The 22,285-nt window shown below is 44.0% G+C and overlaps 1 protein-coding gene across 1 annotated transcript in view; it reads left to right on the plus strand.

Moving 5' to 3' along the window:
• The first annotated feature begins 791 nt into the window (after positions 1-791).
• Positions 792-22,285, plus strand: part of EFS (histone-lysine N-methyltransferase) — a 109,660-nt gene continuing 88,166 nt past the window's right edge. Inside the window, exons 1-4 of the mRNA XM_087384421.1 lie at positions 792-966; positions 4,845-6,879; positions 15,411-15,583; positions 15,685-15,764. Coding sequence (XP_087240547.1) covers positions 4,877-6,879; positions 15,411-15,583; positions 15,685-15,764 — 2,256 coding nt within the window. The 5' untranslated portion in view covers positions 792-966; positions 4,845-4,876. The remainder of the gene's footprint in view (positions 967-4,844; positions 6,880-15,410; positions 15,584-15,684; positions 15,765-22,285) is intronic.

Here is a 22,285-nt window from a genome sequence, read left to right on the forward strand (position 1 = left end):
ACTTTAAAGTGTTGATGAATATTGCGGTGTGTTTTGTTTCCACTTTCCCACTTAACATCCTTGCACCCCTTCACAGTCCTCTTCGTTCCTGTGACCGCCAGCCCCCTTGCGCATGCCCCTCCTACCCACACTAAATGCCTCAAGTATGTGGACGATTTCTTTTTTCAAAGGGCAACCATATGGTCACGCGACAAAAATCCACAGATGCAAAAGAAAAGGATCGGTGGAACAAGGGGGGAAATAAAAAAAAAGAGAAATGAAATGGTGAGGGTAATTATGCAAAATAAAATCTGCAGCCGGTGAGGGAGACCGGGGAAGGCCGTTGGGGAGGGGGGGGGGAACGGGTGGCAGGCGGTGGACCGGTCATCAAAAAAAGAAAATAGGGAAAAAGTAAAGGGGGGCCAAAAAAAAAAAAAGAGGAAAGAGCTTTTGCAGAAGAGGCTTTTTTTTTTTTTTTTTTTTTTTGGGGGCTATGGTGAAGAAGACGAAGAAGATGACGATGAAGAAGAAGAAGAAGAAGCAGCATCACATTTATAGTGCAAAGACCTTCTTCGTTGTTGCGAGCCCCTAAGCTCTGGCTATGGCGATGCCTCTCCCCTCTTCTTCCTCCTCTTGCCTCCCTCCCCCTCCCCCTCCCCTCCCCCTCCCCCTCCCCTCCTCCTCCTCCACTTGATCCCTTCCTCGTCCTCTCCTCCCTCGCTTCCCCCTCGCCGCCCGCCCCCATCCCTCATAATTCCGCCTCACCCCCCCCCCCCTTTCGCTCCTATATTCCCCGTCCCCCCTCCCTAGGTTTCCCTTCCCCCTCCCCCCCTTTCATGTTCTCCGATTCCCCGCCAGTTGGGTGCCGCTGCAGACTCGCCGGATCGGTCTGCACCGCTCGGCATCGCCGCGTCCTTTCGAATGCCCACATGGGTCCTTGCCTTCTCTGCAGCACCGCGCCACAGCGAAGGCTAGCAACATAAACTGGTAATCCTAGCGGGGGAAGTTGTAACTCTATATCAATTTGGGAATGTCGCGTTTCTTTGATTGGTTTCATCAATCCCTTGTACATAGTTCGTGTGGCGGAGATAGAAACGCTGTGGCGAACTTTGTGGGCGGTGGGTTATATCTAAAAAATCAACAAATTCTAGTTAAGTTGTACCGAGGCGAATAGGAAAACGAAGACAGAATCCACCACAGCGGGCTAAGGGCCTGCTAACGAGGCGAAATTCCTTTCACACAGTCACATAAGTGGGCTGTACAAGTTTTTTTCTCTTTGTTCTCGTTCTATCTGCTGGACCAATGAAGGACCGGCCTTCGTCTACCTCTTAACAATGTGGGCACCTCGATTATACTCGTCCGAGTTTAAACAAGAATGTGTGTATGTCTTCTGCCATTGGTGTCATTGATGGTGATCGTATTTCTCTGTCGGTCCCTTGTGTTTGCATAATCGTTTGGATCTAAGCCGTTTATGCTTGTCCTTTTTTTTTTTTTTCATGTACCACACCGTATATTTTTACTTGATTACATTCGCCACAATTTTCTTTAGAACTTCGCTTCATCTTAGAAAGTTCTGTATACTTCTGTAGGCCAAATCTCTATTTAACCAATGTGCAAGTCTCCTTCCACTTAGGAGACTCTCTACGAAAACCTATGGCAAGTGCATTAGAGGTATCCCAAAATCTGATAGGTTGAAGCCATCGGTAAATAAGCAAACTTGGAAAACCTATGGCAAGTGCATTAGAGGTATCCCAAAATCTGATAGGTTGAAGCCATCTGTCTAACATGCTTATTGATGGGGAAATAGAGGTAATTTATTTGGATGTTTTTCCCTTATTATTCCAAGGGTCATTATTTTAAAGGTTGGGCGCTGATGAGGATGTCATAGTAGCTAGTCCCTGCCATGCGTAATGGAGTTTATGGTTTTCAACCTTATGAGTGACTATCATGAGATTGAAACTGCACTATGTTGTGTTTTTAGAGGATGAGTTTGGGCATGTTCCTGGATTCATCTTATTTTAAAAGTTTTCATCTCGGTGCAAGCTCCATGGAGGGGGATGATAGGGAAAAAAGGGACATCTATTTGGATGTTTTTCCTTGGAAGATCATTATTTTAAAGTTTTACTCTTGGTGCATGACATGATGCTCAAAGGGAAAATGAGAGGGGGCTATAAAGAAAAAGAGGGCTCTAGAAAAGAGTTACATCATTTCTTCCCAAGGGTAGGGGAAAGAGCTCCAAAGGTCTAGAGCATGGAGTGCTATTTTCCTTGGTTTTTTCGATTTTCCCTTGTGCGAATTACCTATTTCCCATCTCTTTCCCAAAGATTGTTTTTGTATAGAAGTTCAAGGAACCCCAAATTTTTTGGCGTTCTACATGATGAAACAAAGACGGAGAAAGCCTTAGATGCATCACATGACACACGATGTCCGGCAAATTTGATTGTTGGACATGTTGGAAATGCTCGTTTTTCTGGAATGCTCAACAAGCATCCAAGCTTGCTCTGGTTAGGGAATGGTGTTTGAGTTTGCCGTTTGGCAAAGCCTTCCAAAGTTAAATGGTAGACATTAGTCCTTCATAAACTCAGGAGGTTTGTAGATGACTTATTTGTCCTAGACGTTGCAAGCTTTAAAGAATTTATGTACCACAATCCAATGAAGAGTGAATTTTGTGAACTTTATTGTACAACTGGTGTGTGGAATATCATAAGATTCTCTCTCAGTAGCTCAAATATCTTTGTAAGTACACTCCCATGTAATACATGCGAAATGAAACAACGTGAAAATGTATTTCGGATGGAGCCCATTGCATCTCTTGTCTATGTTATGGGGAGTGAGGACTAATTTGTAGGTAAGGATAGTTGTAGGTTCTCCCTGTAAATTATGCAGCTAGTGGGTGGCAACTTGGTTAAGGGCTGGAAACAGGGCCTGGTTAGGGGATGTATATTGGCTGGTAAGGGCCACATATGGCCAGCTTATCTAGAATTGGTTGGGGCCAGTCAGGCCAGTCAACCAGGGTCGGGTCAAACCGACCAGCCAACCTGGTAAAGTCAGCCGGTCAGCAGCTTCCCCTTTCCTATAAATAGGGCCACTTATGCCCTGTATTGTGTCTGCCACGGAGTGGAGGATTGAGGAGGTGATGAGGCTGAGCAGAGACTGAGTCGGAAGGTGTGAGAGGTGGCAAGGCAGGCGGGGATGGGATGTGGGCTGGCGAGGTTGAGTGGACGATTAAGGGTGGTGAGGTTGGGCGGGATGGACCGGAGGGTGGTGAGCTGAATGGAAAAGTCTGACTATTATTGGAATCAGGGTTGGTGACTCCAGAGGACAGAGGGTGGTGGGAATCGGGATGTCTGAGGTGAGTGGAGGGACTGGGTGGGTGGTGAGGCTGACCTTGAAGTCTGATTGCTATCACAACAAGATCCATGGGCGAAGAAAATAGTACATGTTGCAGCTCCATGAGCTGGCAATCACACCTTTGTTATATGTGTCCAGTATAATAGCCGAGTCCATAATGTCCTTTATATAGGAACCCATTTTGTTGGTTGGCTGTACAATTAAAGTCGTCTAAATCTGTGGGTGTTAGAGTCTATATCTTAAGTTGTCCTCTGATGTGCTAATACCCATGGCATTTGAGCAGGGTTGGTGTTCATCCTCTTGCAGATTCTCTTCCTTGGCGTCTTTCTACACCTATCTGCGTCAACCTTGACAGGCTGAACCTTGAAGTCTGACTTCTATCAAAACAAAATCCATGGGAGAAGAAAACAGTACATGTTGCAGCTCTATGAGCAGCTGGCAATGACACCTTTGTGCATGTGTGTGTCAAGTATAATAGCGTTGTCTATAATTTCCTTTAAATACGAACCTATTTTACTGGTTGGCTGTACAATTATTAAAGTCACCTAGATCCGTGGGTGTTAGAACCTGTATCTCAAGTTGTTTCCTGATGTGCTAATACCCATGACATTTGACAAGGGTTGATGTTCATCCTCTTGCAGAGGCTTGGGGTCTTTCTCCACCTATCTGCTTCAACGATGAGAGAAAGAAAGAAAGACATATTAATGTCCGCGGGAGGCCTCACAAGCCTATGGGACAAAATGCAAAATTTGAAAATGAATTTCAATATCTGGATAAAACCAGAGAATCGAGGGGTGCTCATGGCATCTCATCTCAAGGTTATTATAGCATAGCATACATCTAAATTCTAGTCCTATCATAACATAAGATGGCCTTCATTACATCAGTTTAAGACTGAGGGTCTTTGGGTTTAAATTTTCTAATTAATGCCAGTCCATCTCGGTAAACAGCCCATTTTCCAGCTTTGCGTGCATCTTTCACTTTTGATAAGTTCGATACTCCTTTGTTTGAGCTGAGTTGGAGTGAGCTTCTCAGATATCCATACCCGTCTACCCTTCAGCTTGTTTGTCTTGTGGAGAATCTTTTCTCTTCCTGCCCTCTCAACTTGTAGCTGTATTCCGTTTTTAGTGATACAACTATTGTCATTTGCATCCCATTCAACTTGTGCCATCTCCTATGTGATTCTCTCCTCTTCATTGGTTTCTTCATCATCTTCAAAACAGCCAAGGCAATCCACAAAAGGGGATCAAACACCAAGGAGAATCCCCTGGTTGTCTATTAGTCGGTCGCCCGCCTCCGAGTGACTGGACCTGTGTATGCTGTCTGTGGGACCAACACGACTGGATGACTGAGAGAGAGAGAGAGAGAGAGAGAGAGAGAGAGAGAGAGAGATTCACCATGAGAAGTATATTTTTGCATGTGGCAGGTGTGGGAGAGAGAGAGAGAGAGAGAGAGAGAGAGAGAGAGAGAGAGAGATTAATTCACCATGAGAAGTATATTTTTGCTTGTAGCAGGTGTTTCATTTGGAAAATATTCTAGAGTGGAGATGAGGAAACTTGTGGATGAGCCTCTATGCCAATTGGGGCAGATAGCGGACAGTGCATTATTTAATGGGTTGTTAGAAGATGAGAGTGGTTATTTTAGTGATGCGTCACTATATGAGGATGATGTTAGTGAAGATGGGACCTTTGAGGCAGAAATAAGACTTGAGAGTCATGATTCAGAAATTTTAAAACACCATGTGGTCGAGAACAGGAATGGATCAGGAAGAGCACTCTCTGAAGATGCATCACTTAATGATATGCCTGTGGACGACGATTCTGACTTGATTTTAGGTACAACGGCACTAAACAGGATAACCAGGAGTAAACTTGCAAAGCGTTTGAAAAAGAATGGAAAGAACAGTAAGGTGATTCCAGAAGTTGTTGACGTAGCTGCTGAAAAGTCAAAAAAAGCTACAAAGGGAACAAAGGCTGAAAAGGATAAATCATCTCTGACAGTTTCACCACAGAAAAGGGCTGGGGTGAAAAATGCAAGCGCTGATCTGGGAGAACGTAAGGCTGAGTTTGACACGGCCCACCCTACTGGTGATGCACTGAAGAAGGTTGATAAGCCGGATGGCCTTGATCTTCACAGCAAGCAGTTGGGCGAGAGAGACGTTCAGGAGAGAAGCCTGAAGACTAAAAGAGGTCGCCCAAGAAAGGTAAAAGGACCTGAAGATGCAGCAGGGAACTTGAGCACTTCTGCAAAAGTGGAGGCAAGTGCTGCTAGATCTTTGTTTGCTGATGTGAAGCAAGTTAGGTTACTGCCTGAGCAGCGAGGTACTGCCGGTGAGAAAAAGAGGGCATTTACTACTGTAGCAGTGCAGAGCAAAGAAAAACTTGACCAAGCTGCTCAGAGGAATGCAGAGCTGGGATCCAAGAAACTTATGGGGAAAAAAGCAACAGGGAATGAACACCATGTGAATGCTATTGAGAAGCTCACAATTCGGGAATGTGAAGATGTTGGGTCGGCAACTTCTCATGATAGTGAAATTGATGTCAAAGCCCAGGGCTTGACGGAAAATGCAGCTCATGCTTCGGCTGATGCCAGGTCAAGTAAAACAGGGACAGTCAAGTTAAAATTTAGCTCGGGTGTCAAAAATGCCACTGAAGAAGCAAGAGGCTTAAAGCCATGGAAGGGAAAACTGACTGAAATTTCAGGGGTAAAAGGACTGGATGTGGTTGAAGGTAGAAGTCTGGAGAAAGCGACAAACGGAGCAAAGGCATTATACAGGAGAAAAGGATTTAGCAAATCTGTTTTGACTAAAGGGGACAAGGACCAAGAAGTCCTTGAGGCATCACACGAAGGAATGGGAAAAGGCATGGCTAATGCTATCACTGATGCAAAGAGGTCAGGAATAGACATTGCAAGGCAGTCAATGAAAAACCACGCCTTACATTCTGAAGGCATTCAAAGCAAAAACTCCCAACTACAAACTTTAAGGAATTTTAAAGCACAGAATTCAATTAAGGATGAGGATGGATTTATGAGAAATAGAAAACCTGCAGAAGTATTTTCAGGTGAGAAATATAAAGCATCAGCAATGAAGGGTCTTGCAACTATGGAGCATCCAGTGAATAGCCTGAAGTACAGGAAGCTCAAGGCAGCAAGCAGAGAAATTGACATGCGGGATGGTGTTGTTGCCCATTCATCATCCACTGGGAAGCCTGCAACCTCCCCTGGACGTCCACTGCAAGTGGCTACGGATGGTCAAGCTGTGAAGGACTTCTGTGCAAGTTTGGAGTCAGTACATAGTGTGGTCGAGCAGCAGAGAGTGGCAGCTGAAAAAGATGGTGACAATGGTGTTGCTGGAGAGGAAGTCTCAAGTGGTGTCACTGAGGGTGGTGAGGGGAACAAAGGATCCAGAACCAATGAAAAGGATGATGGCAGTGGTGGGGCAGAGCCTGGTATCACAGATGTTGGCTGGGTGTTGTGTGATGATTGTCACAAGTGGCGCTGCATACCTGCTGAGCTGGCAGATGTCATTGAAGCAACCAATTGTCGATGGTAAGCATTACGAATCTAAGACTGCATGTAGTTTGAAAGCTCCTTCAACTGAGATACTGGTTCATGGCTTGCTTGATTGTTACTACGGGCTATAATCTGTGGACATTGTCATTATATTTGTAATCGCTAAGGTCTGTCAGTTTGATACATTAGTTCATAGTCCATCTACACAGTCTGCATTATACATTTATGATGTGCTCCTCTCAGTTTGCTGGAAAAATTATTGCATGCCTTCATGTATTTGCATCTTGTCATTGCCTTCGCACATCATCTGTCATTTTGCAATGCACTAATTTTGTTTATTTAGCAGCCTTTCCAAGAGCAAGCAGCTATAGTTAAGCACCTAGTTTTTATGTGTGTTGTGGTGGCTTAAATAACAAAGAAACCCTATTGGGACATTACACCATTTTTGGTAGAGTTTGTTTCTTGATTTGTTTGTTTATTTTTGCTTAGTCACCTTCTTCCTTTCTTCTTTATTTCTTGTTATCTGTCTCTTTTGTTTATTTGATGTATTTTAGTAAGCACTGGGTCTTTAGAAACCCAGTATAGCTGCTTACGCTTGGGCATTGATGACGGCATAAGTATTGCTTTGCTTGCTAAGTATGTCTACCTTTCGTGTTTCAAAATTTTTTTGTTACCTCATTTTTTTTCTCTTTCATTTTCTCTTTAATTTTTCTTTATAGAATTGTGGACTTTAGAATACAACAAAAAATCTAAATTTGTACGATTGGATATATTCTAGTGTTACAAAGGTATATTATTTATTTAGCAGTCTTTCACTGATAGATGGGCATGCCATGGACAGTATTTCCAGACGTAGTGTAAAAATTCTCTTTTGGCCTTTAGAATTGAAAACTTGAGTTTGTACAATTGGATATATTCTAGTCTTACAAAGGTATATATATAGATCTGCACAGGCATTACCTACCTATGCCTCTGTACACAGCTCCAAATTAGGATGAAGGTTGTTCTATGTATTTTTGCACGTACCTCAGCTTTTTGGAGCAGGAATTTCATTCCACTCCTGCTACGTAGAAACTACTGCAAATTAGAAAGAACATTGTTTTATACACGTTGCATACTTCCGTTTGTTTGAGCAGGAATTTAATTCCACAATTGTATTAAGACCAGGTCTGTCAGAGATTCTAGGACCGCATACATCTGATTATCCCTGCAGTTGGATTAGGGCTTCCATGATCTGTAGCTCTAGCTTTCACGTGCATGTAGATAGTATAGAAACGTATCTGGGGAACTACTTGTGAAAGTAGGTAGCAAAATGTCTTCATTACTAAGCTAATGAGTATGTGCAGCCAAAGGTTGAATCCGAACCGTGTGCATCTATGTCCTCTCCTCCTTGCCGCATGCTTATTGTAGGCTTAATTGGCTCTGGACTGTATTGAGAGAATGGGGCACAAGGTCCCTTTACAGTGAGCAAATCTTACACACACACTCACATTTTTTTGGTGAAGATCCCCCCTCCCCCCCCCCCCCCCCACCTTAAAAAAAAAAGAGAGAGAGAGAGAGAGAGACACACACACACACACACATGTTGAGTGCGGTGAGCAATGGAGTGGAATGGAATGCAAAAGCAAAAGACAAGCTGAGGGAGAACAAAGGGGATGTGCAAATGGATTATGAGAAAGTACATGAGTGGTGGGTATCTGGGCCCCAAGTCAACTAGAGTTGACTAAGGAAGTCAACATGAGGGTTGACTGAAGTCCTAACTGGCCTACAAGGTCCTACCAGGGCTAAGCGCTAACAAACCCCCTGCATGGTATGGCTGAAGTATCCTGGTTACATCTCAAGTATACCTGGAAACTATATCATGGTTGCACATATTCATCCAAGCTAGATAGAGCAACCTACGATAGCACATCATCATCACGTAATAAATGGTGCCAAGTGTGAGGCATGTCAAACAGCCTACTTGGGTCGTGGTAGAGTCTTCGCGAATCAAGTTCAGCTTTCATGGTATCCATCCATTCTCTGCTATCAAATGCATCCTTATCACAGAGAGGTTTCTCATTACAAGCAGTAGCAATCAAAGCAACATGAAACAAATTGCCTTGCATTTGTTTTTGTGCACCTTTGGTGCGAGCAGCCAAGGGCTTAGCTTGCTTGTTGTCCCGTAGAGTATCCAAAAGCCACCTTGGAATTCTTTTTTGCTGTGTAATGACAACCTGCTTCTCATCAACAAGCTGTCTTGGCAAAATTTGTCCAAGAAAACACTGGCTTGCAAATGTGAGCAAAGTTGTCCAACGAAAATCTGAGATGTTTCTGCCCACTAATAGTGACTGAAGTAAACTATACAGCAATCCCCGAGGCAAGAGAGCCAGATGGATTGCACATGAGTCAAAAGCCTCAAATTTCGAAGGACAAAGTATCCAATCAAAGGGAAAATGCAAATAAATCGTGAATTTTGCTGCATCAAGCAAAGGTCACTACAAATAACAGAAATCTGGTAAAAGCCCCGTATTATGAGAGTAAATATGCCAAAAAGAGAGCAAATGGGGAAAAGCCAAAAAATAAGCTGCAATTTTGCAAATCCGAATAAACCTGCTCTAGCCAATGTCATTGAAAAACCTTCAATTTCATACCAAAGGAGCTAAATGTCACTGCTATTTGGGCAAATGTGACAAAATAATCTGCAAATCTGAAAGTAGCATGCAATCTACCTGCAATAGATCTAAAAGCCTCAATTCGGAGATGAAATTGAGTCAAAACAAGGGCAAATACTGCAAGAGCCCCTAAAATGTGACCAAAGGAGTAAATGTCACTGCAAAACCTGCAAATGTGACACAGAAGCCCCAATTTCTGACCCAAGCCTCCAAATATTCAATTGTACGATCAATTCCTGACAATCGTGCGGAAGACTTTTGCAAGTTGTACGGACGATGCACGACAGACTTTGTAGTTTGTAAGAACATACGTTGTTGTACGACAGATGTCTGCACCTCTACATCAGACATACGGACGACTAGCAGTACAGACGTACAAAAGATGCACAGATGTTGACGCAGGTGATTGTACGGGTCTATACTATACGATTATACGTGATTGCTGATACACATGTATGGACAACGCAAGCGATTGTATGAATCTTTGACACTCGTTGAATGTGATGCTTTCGTATGATGTGCAGATAACTAGCGTAGCTTGTACGTGATGCTTCTGTACGATTTAGGGTTGATTGGTGTAGCTTGTATGGTTCATTGTGTAGGAGCAGCTTTTTAGCAACATATGGACGGTGAGTATAAAGCGAACAGAGCTCGAACATACAATGAATGAAATTGCATCAGATTTTGTATGGGATGTCGTACGGCAGCTTGTCCTTGACGATGGATACAGCAAGCTCCCAAGTTGAAGGTGGAATTGGAGCAAGAGCAACAAGTACATGGGGGTGGAGGGTAGGATCACGCAATCCCACCCTGATACCACTATTGAGTGTAGTGATCAATGGAAAGGAATGCAAGAGCAAAAAACAAGATGAGGGAGAGACGAAGAGTGCTTGCAATGGCGTAGCTTGCACGTGATGCTTTTGTACGATTTAGGGCTGATTGGTGTAGCTTGTATGGTTCATTGTGTAGGAGCAACTTTTTAGCAATGTATGGATGGTGAGTATAAAGTGAACAGAGCTCGAACATACAATGAATGAAACTGCATCAGATTTTGTATGGGATGTTGTACAGCAGCTTGTCCTTGACGATGGATGCAGCAAGCTCCGAAGTTGAAGGTGGAACTGGAGCAAGAGCAACAAGTACATGGGGGTGGAGGGTAGGATCACGCAAACACTATTGAGTGTAGTGATCAATGGAAAGGAATGCAAGAGCAAAAAACAAGATGAGGGAGAGACGAAGAGTGCTTGCAATGGCGTAGCTTGTACGTGATGCTTCTGTACGATTTAGGGTTGATTGGTGTAGCTTGTATGGTTCATTGTGTAGGAGCAACTTTTTAGCAACGTATGGATGGTGAGTATAAAGTGAATAGAGCTCGAACATACAATGAATGAAACTGCATCAGATTTTGTATGGGATGTTGTATGGCAGCTTGTCCTTGACGATGGATGCAGCAAGCTCCCAAGTTGAAGGTGGAACAGGAGCAAGAGCAACAAGTACATGGGGGTGGAGGGTAGGATCACGCAATCCCACCCCGATACCACTATTGAGTGTAGTGATCAATGGAAAGGAATGCAAGAGCAAAAAACAAGATGAGGGAGAAACGGAGAGTGCTTGCAAATGGCTCATGAGAAAGTACATGAGTCAACGTAAGAGTTGACAAAGAAAGTCAAGATGGTTGATTGAAGGCTACAAGGCCTGTAACATGCAACGGTAATCTAATCATGTAATCACAGCAAGATCTTAAAGCTTTAGCGAGGAATTAGTGTTATGCACCATGGAGAGAGAAAGAAGATGAGGGTAGAGAGAGCATGGAGTCGACAACCAATTGGGTCCTTGTACCCACTGAGTGCCCTCTCCCTCGATCAGGGGAGAATTTGCTTTATACTTGGAGAACTGAGAAATACAAATAACGCTCTTCGAGAGAGCATGGTAACACGCTTCTGAAGAGCTCACTGTGTATACATATAGCAGACCCAAAGACCTGAAAGGCAACGCTGACCAACACGGAGACCTTGATGCTGTACACACTGACGATGTAGGACACTTTTGCAAGGCAAGGGAGAGGCTTGTGCTGTCCACCGGAATGGAGGGTTACTGCATGAGTGAGAGAGTGAAAGCTAGGAGTGATTGATCCTAAAAGAGAGTTGAGAGATGACTGAAATATAGAGCTGAGAAGTGAGCTGTGCAAACTGTAAAAGATAACTGAAAAGAGCGGCTGAAACAGACCCCAAACCTTACTCCGTTTGCTGGTCTGAATCCCCAACTGTTGTGCTGCGTAGACACCTCCTGGAAATGGCTGAACTGATGGCCAAGGGCTGAGGCTAGGTGACAAGGCCATACCATGGCTAAGTTCTCCCCCCCCCCCCCCCAATGAGAAGTGCAGTGGATTTGAATAGAAATGGAGAGAGAGCAAAACACACACAAACAAAACTGGAGAGAAGAGAAAGAGGCAAGAGAGACTGCAAGGGATCTCATAACAAAAGCCCCTAAACTATAGGGAAAACCTCTGCTAGATATAGGTACAACTGTGCTCCACAAGATGCAACAAGTGGGGAAGAGGGGGGGGGGGGGGGGGGCGCTATATATCGGCAGCCACCCCCTCCCTAGTCGGCTCGTCTACTAGGCAGACCAACAAGCTTGAGGTGGGCCAATCTACCTACCCTGGGGCTGACCCCCCCTACAGCACATGACGGCTGCACACAACCCTATAAAGGGACCGATCCCCTGCCCCTAGGGCTCCACCGGGCTGACCCCCCCCTACCCTAGCATGTTATGAGGGGGTTGACCCCTCTGGCCAACATGACGACTAGCAAGGCAAGGTGGTCGACCAGCAGGTCAGCCCACCTCAGCCTATAGAAGGCCTCCACCCAGGGCTGGCCAGCTAGCGTCTCTATATGGGCTGCCTCGCAGTAGTAGAAGACCCTGAACAATCGCGACCCTCAAAGCCCGGAGGTTGTTTGACATAAACCTCTTCCAATAAGTCTCCATTAAGGAAAGCTGTTTTAATGTCCAACTGATGAACATTCTTGCCCTGAGCGTGTGAAGAACCCGATTTCTCAAGAATGCAAATTTGTGTAATGCATGCCGAATTTGAATTCTAATTGGCCCTCTAATGGGGGAAGAGCGCCCTCGTGAGAGTGCTTGTTTCTCTTTCAACCTACATGCAAGGTTAGAGAGAGAGAGCGGATGAAAGCAAGGTGAATGGAGAGAATGCTACGTGAGATTCACAATGAAGGGTGATACCCTTTCATTAATGTCCCTTAAGATCACTCAAGTTCCATCTTCCCATTTACACCTACCCTTAGCCTATGACCCATGCATCTACCATTCATTGCACCTAAATGCACCCTTCCCTTCCTATTGCCCCTAGGACCTAGACACATAGGTGTACACTTTTATTAATAGAATAAGTGCTACATGTCCAAATTTGATGCCATTTGAAGCAGTCGCTCTAGCTTGACTAGCCCTATCTGATCAGATGATCCACTGTCAGAACTATTCGGTCGGGGTCCATCATAAATGCAAATATATGTTACACCATTGGCGTATAATCCATGACACTTCTGCTTGAATGAGAAGTCCTCTTTTGGATCCTCTCGTCTCTTTCTCTTGCGTACACTATTCTCTTTTACTTCTGCATTTGCGTCACCTCTTCATAATTTGCAAAAGTCTTCTTTTGATAATACATGATCTCTTCTGAATCAGAACTTAAATTTCATTCAGAAAGGAGAATCTTAATGGCTGGGGGATTCGAGGGTGCTGCCATGGAACCTTTTTGGCCAGACCAAGGGTCGCCACCAAAATTCTCTTTCCCCGAAAGAAGCAAGAACGCCCAAATGAAGAGGAAAAGGGAGGAAAAGAAAGGAAACGAGAGGGAGGGACAGCTGGCACATGTTTTTAGACTAAGAGCAAAAGCCCAAAGAAAGGGGGGAAAGCTGCCAAAAGCCCACCACACCTGCCATCAACTTCAACCTGCAATATTCTTCAAAGGGTCTGAAGAGGGGCCTGAATTACAGCAAAAGAGGCCGTACAGCAAGGAAAAGAGCAGCCTCAAAGATGTCTCAAAGGCAGCCTGTCAACGCTTGGAGCTTCGAAGAGATATCACTCTGTAAAATACCAAGGGAGAAGAGGCAGTTACAGCTCCTAGCTTTGAAGCTGGGTTTTCAGGACTTGGTTCTGTGGCTAAACTCAAGGCAGCTCGCGGCACCCGAAAAGGCCTCTCCCTATTTGCTGCCCCCCCCCCCCCCCCTTCCGCCCCCCTCTCCCCTCCCCGGTAGGCGCCTTGGCCTCTAGCAGCTGTGCTGCCTCATTGAAGGACGATTATTCTCCGCTTTAAATGGAGAGTATGGATCTTTTATTCAAAGCCTAAACTTTGGCTTTTGCAAATGGAGAATGGCACTAGCGCCATTCCTCCTTTGCAAATCCAAAATTCATGGCTTTGCATATATGACTTATAAGGCAGATATCCAACGAGTTGGAAGTGAACTCCATGACTACTTGTCCTCAGAGAGTTTTATTAGTTGATTGGAATGCCTAACAAAACCAACAGAGTAGTTAGATCCTCTCCATTGCAAGGGAAGAATGGCACTAGTGAACTCCATGACTACTTGTCCTCAGAGAGTTTTATTAGTTGATTGGAATGCCTAACAAAACCAACAGAGTAGTAGATCCTCTCCATTGCAAGGGAAGAATGGCACTAGTTCTTCCCTTGCAATGGAGAGGATCTACTACTCTGTTGGTTTTGTTAGGCATTCCAATCAACTAATAAAACTCTCTAAGGACAAGTAGTCATGGAGTTCACTTTCAACTCGTTGGATATCTGCCTTATAAGTCATATATATATTACTATCCAACGCACCAAGGCTTCTGTCAATGCAGGAAGTACTAGCGGGTAACCTTGTGGATGTGCGAAGCATTCAATCTCATACTGCATATTGAATCTATGATCATTCTTTGCATGCATTTGCAGTTCATTCTACCTTTGGTGACGGACATCTGCATGTGGTAATATACTGAAAGGTCCAACTGAATAAACAATCTCTACCTTTGGTGACGGACATGTGCATGCGGTAATATACTGAAAGGTCCAACTGAATAAACAATCTCTACCTTTGGTGACGGACATTTGCATGTGGTAATATACTGAAAGGTCCACCTGAATAAACAATCTGATAATTTTACTTATTGGTTTCCCACATATGTACTGCTAGCAATCATCCATGTTTTATGGTGATTGTCTGAACACAGCTCTTTGATGTAGAAGTTGACCAATGGTTTTTTGGATTTGCTGAAGAGGATAACTGGCTGGTATGCTGTAGAAAGAATTCACAGTAGTAATTAGTAGCATGTGGACACATATATTAATAAAATAATGAGGGAAACAGAGAAATGGTTATGGAATAATGTATGGCTGTCACGGCTCACAAATCCTGCAGTAAGATTTTATAGGCCTTGTAATCACCCTGACACTAGTAGTATAGTTATTGGTTGGCAAAGGCTTGTGGGGCATCATTTCTAGGGTTGAGACAAGGCTTTCTGATGCAATTAATCTCAATACAGCAAGTAACCAAGTCGGTTTACTAGCTAACCTTATAGAGAGCATTGAGGAAATGATCTGCATTCCAAGGCAAGATAATTTCTTTAAAAAAAGAGGAACAGAATGTGGGTTTGTTTCATTTAGACACGCTCATAATTTGAAGGATGGGATACATCAGCATTCAAATGAAAAAGTGCAATTAGTTTCATCATTACATTGGACAATATCCACTGAAAAAATTCTTAATATATACATTATGAGAGTCTCTGCGCTTGCTATGTTGAACTTCATGGTAGGAAGGGTATGCATGTGAGAGAGCTTGTACAAAATGCTCGTGTAACAAAACAATCTTTTTGTTTTCATTGTCTTGGTTCCAGGTCCTGCAAGGACAACCCAAATAAAAAGTTTGCAGATTGCTCTATACCCCAAGAAAAATCCAATGCTGAGATCAATGCTGAGCTTAATATTTCAGAGGTTTCTTTTTGTGAAGAGGGTGATGAGAAAGATCCTCCTGTCGAATCAAAGCTCTCAACTGGGTTACAGAAGCAAGGTACAGGTTTTATATATGTGCAAAAAGGTGCACATGAATTGGCTGATTTTGGCTAACTTTTTTTATATCTTGTGTTGTTCTCTGAGGTCGGTTGTCTGCAGACCGGCCACGAGCTACATGGACCTTGATCAAGCACAATCTTTTCCAGCATCGTTGCAGAAAAACACAGACCATTGACGAGGCAAGTATTTTGTTGAACAAACAGTTTTTCTTGTGCTTGCAAAGGTAGAGTAGGAGAGCTCATGCAAGTACTTTGATGTATGCACCCATGCATACTTATGAATAATGCATGGTGCATGTGAACACAGACTTGCAAATACTCACATTACAGTATAAGCACACACCCATGCTCAGGAATCACACTCACATACACAGTACATCATGGACACAGTCATGCTCACGCTCAAGAGTCACGCGCTCACGTGCTCTCATGCTACAGGCACATAGTCACACTACAAAAGCTAATTGTGTTAGTCAAAAGCTATAAAGTGAGGACTCACAAATAAATCATTTGTAATATGAACTATGCTACCCTTCATCTGACACTTATGAAAGGTCTTATGAAAGGTCAAAATGAACGTTTCACTAAGATTTCCCGGTTCTTGAATACTCTTTCAAAATGGAGTCTATTGATGCATTTGTAGACTTCATCACAACGATGTGGATGGTAGAAAACTTCCACCTTTGTAAGTGGATATAATAAGGTAACTGTTATAAATGTCATATTTTGTTAAAATTCAAAGAAACCATGAAAATAGCATCGGAAAATCACTTTTAGAATCTTGGGACTATCGGAGCAGCACTACCTTTTTCATCACATAGGTTTTTTTCTATGCATATTATGAGATGAGTAATCATTGTGCACTAGTTGGATCATGGTTACAATCAAAAGCCATAGTCCAGATGAGTATAATTTCACAATACATATGGGAACAATTTCTGCCCTTGGTCTTTGGGATAATAAATGGCACCCAGTCCACAAGATGCCCTATGATGCAAGCTTCATGAAAAAGCTCAAGATCCTTTTAAGGACATCTGAGAAGGTGTACGTTCCGGATCGCATTCTCAAACCCTATGAAATCATGGAGACCGATGAGGACGGCATTGCCAAAGCTTAGGAGTTGTACTAGTCCTAGGCTTATGAACATAGACACGACGTTGGGTACAAGAAGGGCAGTGCATTTACGATTTCATCATGAGAAAGCACCTCAAGAAGATTGGGAAGAAGTAATCTTAACTTTGGACCCTGTCTGATACGTGAGTGTCAACAAAACTCATTGCACTATGGAGTTAGTTTAGTAAATTACCCTTTTGGATTAGGATTAATTAAAAGGTAAACAAGGCTGTTAGGTAGACCTTAGGTCCTAGGTTAAGACATTCGAGATGTTATTTCATGGATAGGGGTTAGAGACTTTGATCGTGTCACTGTCCACATGATGTGGCAAGCTCTCACATAGATCAATCATGGATAAAGGGGATGGTTGCTACATGGCACCACACACTAATTGCTGCAATGTAGAAGTTTGGACTTTAGAACAACAAAAATGTGAATTTGTACGATTGGATATATTCTAGTCTTACAAAGGTATATATAACATTGGCTAGACGAAAAACTACAACTGGAAATGCAGCAAGTAACTCGGCGATTGTCATGTGCACGGATTGGTATCCGACGTGTACTAGGTACACAAGACTAGCTCAGGTAGCCTGGGGAGGCTTAGAGCTAGGCAGGCTTGATTCTCGGGTTGAGTGGCAAGGGTACGAACCGGTTAGAGGTCTTCGTTATATATATATATATATATATAACCAATTAAAAATGGAATTGAAATAAGGAATTAAGGATAGAAATAACGATATAAGGAAATAAATGAATCATTGGAAAATGAAAAGACAATTTTACAAAAAAAAAATGCTACAAAGCAAAAAAGAAGTCATAAAGTAACTAGAAAAGTAAGCATCTCTCTCTCTCTCTCTCTATATATATATATCAAAGACTTAAAAAAAATGTAAGGGGGAAAACATAAAATACATGAAAAAATGAACAAATAAAATTTATACATATCTATGAATATAAATATATCTATACATACATACAATGGTGCAAAGCTTGCATTTCTTGGCTGAGCAAGAAGCAATCTACAGTGGCTTCCTCATGTGAAGCTGAGTACAGGGCAATTTTCAAAGCGACAATTGAGTGTGTTTGGCTGCGACGTTTGTTCGCTGATCTTTGTCTCTTATTGGAGGGGTCTTCTCCAATTCTCAGTGATAGTCAGAGTGTGAGAAAATGCGAGAGAGCAAGAGTGAGCAGGATGGAGAGTCAGCTGAACGTGGTTCACTCCCAAAATGTCAATTGAACTGAAGTAATGAAGTATGTGTACAAGGAAAGAGATAAGGGTTTTGTCTAAGTGACAAAACCCTATCTAATCACTAACCGTAGTTAGAGATTAGACCGTGGTGTTGGGGTAAAGGCACATTGCCACCCTTTAAAAGTTATGACCCCTATGATTGTTTTAAGACAGTCATAGGGTGAATCCCTAATCCTAATAAAACCTTTGAGTTTGTGGTGTGGCTCAACACTTTTACACACCCACACTTCGTGTGTCTCCCTCTCCTAACGTTCCACCCCCTCTCTTTCCCTCACAAGTGGTATCAGAGCCACTCTCTCACTCCGGTCTACCCCTCCGTCTACCCCTTCCTCTCCCCTCGGGCCTCGTGCCCTCAACAGCAAGCAGGGCGCGGCAGCAGCGAGCAGGGCAGCAGCAAGCCAGGGCACTCGCCGCGCGCAGCAGGTGCGCGACCCGCCGTACGCAGCAGGTGCGCGAGCACCTATAGCTGCAGCTAGCTGCTACCCGCTACCCGGCGGCCGCAGCCTACCAGGAGGGCGCAGCCAGCGCGCGCAGCGCGCAGCACCGGCCACGCGCAGCCAGTCGACCGGCTGCAAGGCAGCAGCCGTGACCAGCCGTACAGCCAGCCGTACCGGCTGTACGGACGCCGCGACAGGTACAGCCAGCCGTACCGGCTGTACGGACGCGTGCAAGTACAAGGTACAGCCGTACCGGCTGTACCCTCAGCCAGAATTTTGACAATTTTTTTGGGGATCCGTGCCCTCGCAAGTACAAGGTACAGCAGGTACTTGCAGGTATAGCAGGCACATAAATTTTTTTTGGGGAAGAAGGAAAAAGGGAGAGCACTCTGCTCTTTTGCGTGGTACTTGCAAGTACACGCAGGTACAGAAGTACAACGAGGTTTTTTTTTCTTGATGCATTCCCGGAATTTTTCAGTTCTAAAACTGTGTGTTTGAGGTACAGCAAGTACACTCGTGTCCCTCGTGCTTGAGGTGACTAGTGCCACAGTGTGTGGTGGTTGCACAGTTATTTTGTTTCGGGAAGGTCAGATGCCTTAATTTGCAGAGGGCTTTTATGCTTTTGCTGAGTGCAAATCTCAGTTTTCGGGTGACAATTTCAAAGGGCTTTTGCCTGGAAGTGTATGCAGTGTATGCCTTGAGGCAGTGTGGAGCCAGGGTGCCCACATTGGTCTTGTTTCCGCAGTGTACTCAGTGACATTTCTTGCAGGTCACATTTTGTGTACGACACTTTGAAAATCTTAGTTGAGCCACGCTTGGCCAGGGCGCATCGAGTTTACTCGGTCCCTAACTGTCCATCGTTGACAGTGCTCAAAAGTTTTTCTTTTCGGTGTTTGTACGTTGGGATCTGTGTTGCTACTGTGCACACAGGCAGTTTATGCATTACATTGTCAGGTGAAAGTGCCAGGAGAGTGCTGAATTTTGTATGCTACCTCATTGTTGAGGGTGTTTTTCACTCGGTACAGGTGTCAAATCAAGGGGCTTTTGCCCAAATTGTGCTCGTGAGCACTTGAGTTATTGTTTGAGAACTTCAGATGCCTTTTATCCCCTTGGCAGAAGGGTGATTGCTTGGGATTTGTCCCATATTTTGTTGCAGGTTTGTGACAGGCTGAGGTGTTTGGAGCCTTTTTCAGTGGACAAAACGGTGTATGACAAGTGGTTTATGCATATAAAATCAGTGCAATACCTCATCTGAGGTGGGAGAAGTGTCCAGGACAGCAGTGTTTTGTGCTTCGTCAGATGATGATGATGCACTGATAAAACACTTGTGGAACAGCTGCAGCATTCTGTAGTTACTGTTTTATGCCTATTTGAGCACGGTACAGTGTGTCAGAAGGTACAGTGACTGGAGGGAAAATTTTCTGTTTTGCTGCAGATTTTTTGACAGTAAAAAACAGCACTATTGTGAGTGCTCCTGGCTCTTGATAGAGCAGGTTTTCTGAGAAATCAGAATTTTATTTAGTCATTTTTTGACTTACAGGGAGTCAGGCACTTTCCTTGTCTGATATGGCATCAGGGGGAAGTGAATCCTCAATACTGAACATAAAGAAATTGGAAGGGGCACACAATTATGCATTATGGGCAGAACAGTGTTTGAATGTACTTCTGCTAAAGAAGATTTCTAAGCCCATAAGGGTGAAGGGTGTCAAGCCATCTGGGATGGCAGATGATGAGTGGGAGGAGCTTGATTTGTCCGCAAGGGCAGCTATCATGCTTACTCTCACTGATTCTCTTGTGTTCAATGTTCAGGCTGAAAAGACCTCTTATGGCCTATGGCAGAGGCTAGAAGAGTTGTATGCCCAAAAGAGCTCAGCCAGTAAGGTTTATTGGTTGAAAAAGCTTGTCGACCTTCGCATGAAGGAAGGTACAGCTATGACCTCACACTTGAGTGAGTTCAATGCCATCTTTACACAGCTTATCGCACAGGGATTGAACCTTGATGAGGAGTTCAAGGCTACTTTCTTGTTGTGTACCCTCCCTGAGAGTTGGGACACTTTCAAGACCACTCTGTCAAATTTAAATGTCACTCTTATGTATGCTGATGTGGAGAGCTCTCTCCTTATGGAGGAGATGAGCAGGAAGAATAATATGGGCAGCAAGTCTTCCAATGCTTTGCAGGTACAGGAAAGAGGTAGGACTCAGCAGAAGGGGAGATCTGCTGGCAAGTCCAAATCCCGCAGTCATTCCCGTGGCAAAAAGGATATTGAATGCTTTTACTGTGGCAAGAAGGGACATGTGAAGTCTAAGTGCTTCAAGTTTATACGGGATCAGAAAGCCAAGAAGGCTGAGACAAAGGATGCAGGCAGTGGAAGCAAAGGCCAAGGCAAGGCCAAGGCAGATGACTTGGATGCAGTGAATGTTGCAGCAGAGGACAGTGACAGTGATAGACATGATGTATTATGTTCTTCTGCTGTAATTGCACATACATTGGTTGTTGATGGCCATGACATGCACACCTGGCTCTTGGATTCAGGTGCTTCTTTTCATGTTACGCCTCATAGGGAGTGGTTTACTTCCTACACAGGTACTCATGGAGTTGTTCACCTTGGGAACAACTATGCATGTCAGATTGCAGGGATTGGCAGTATACAGATAGTATTCCTTGACGGACGCATATTTATGCTTGATGGTGTTCGCCATGTGCCGCAAACCAAGAAAAATCTGATTAGCACTGGCTTGTTGGATGACAGTGGTTACCACACCACATTTGGGGATTCCAAATGGGTGATTACTGATGGCCAGGTTGTAGTGGCTGAGGGTTATAAGAGTGATACCTTGTACCCTCTTTATGTTTCCAGTGTAGGTAATCATGTTGTTGCCATAACCAAGCTGCCGAAGGTTTCATTGTGGCATAGCCGGTTGGGACACATGTCCGTTAAAGGAATGCAAGAACTGTCACGTTTGGGTTATCTGCCGTCTCTTTCATTTTCAGATTTGCCTACTTGTGATCATTGCATTTTTGGAAAGCATTCTATGACTCCTCATAAGAGGAGAACTCCCCAGAATAGAGCACCGCTTGATCTAGTGCACACTGATTTGTGTGAGATGCCACAGCTATCACTAGGGGGTGCAAAGTATTTCATTACTTTTATTGATGATGCCACACGCAAAGTGTGGGTCTATTTCTTGAAGCATAAGAGCGATGCCTTAGATGCTTTCAAGAAGTTTGTCGCTCAGGTTGAGAATCGGACAGGACGCAGGCTGGAATGCCTCAGATCCGATAATGGGGGTGAGTATGTGTCACATGCTTTTGTACAGTTATGCGAAGCTAAGGGCATTAAACAGGAACTCACAGCCCCTCATAATGCATCTCAAAATGGTGTGAGTGAGCGGATGAATCGAACTATTCAGGAGAAAGTTCGATGTATGTTGTCTTATGCTGCATTGCCCCATGGCTTTTGGGCAGAAGCCGTGCAAACAGCAGTTCACCTAATTAACAGGTCGCCGAACAAGGCTTTGGAGTTGAAAGTGCCAGAAGAGGTGTGGTCTGGCAAGCCACCTTCATATAAGCACTTACGTGTGTTTGGCTGCGAGTGCTTTGCTCATGTACGCAAAGAACTGCGCACCAAACTGGAGCCAAAGTCTTTCAGATGCATCTTCATGGGTTACGGTGACGAAGGTGAAATGGGGTACAGGTTATGGGATCCTGTCAAACGGAAGATTATACGCAGCAATGACATCATCTTTAAAGAGGATAGTTTACACAAAGAACCCATGCAACCTGTGGAATACATGAGGGTTGTTTATGATGATGTCGGACAGCAAAGAATGCCCATTAATATGCAGCAGCAGGCTGCTGTAAATAACCCTGTTCAAGAGGGTATACAGGCTGAAAATCA

Source organism: Dipteris shenzhenensis, chromosome 14 (assembly GCF_047967505.1).
Source record: "Dipteris shenzhenensis isolate YYH24624 ecotype China chromosome 14, Dip_SZ_1.0, whole genome shotgun sequence".
NCBI classification, from domain to species: Eukaryota; Viridiplantae; Streptophyta; class Polypodiopsida; order Gleicheniales; family Dipteridaceae; genus Dipteris; species Dipteris shenzhenensis.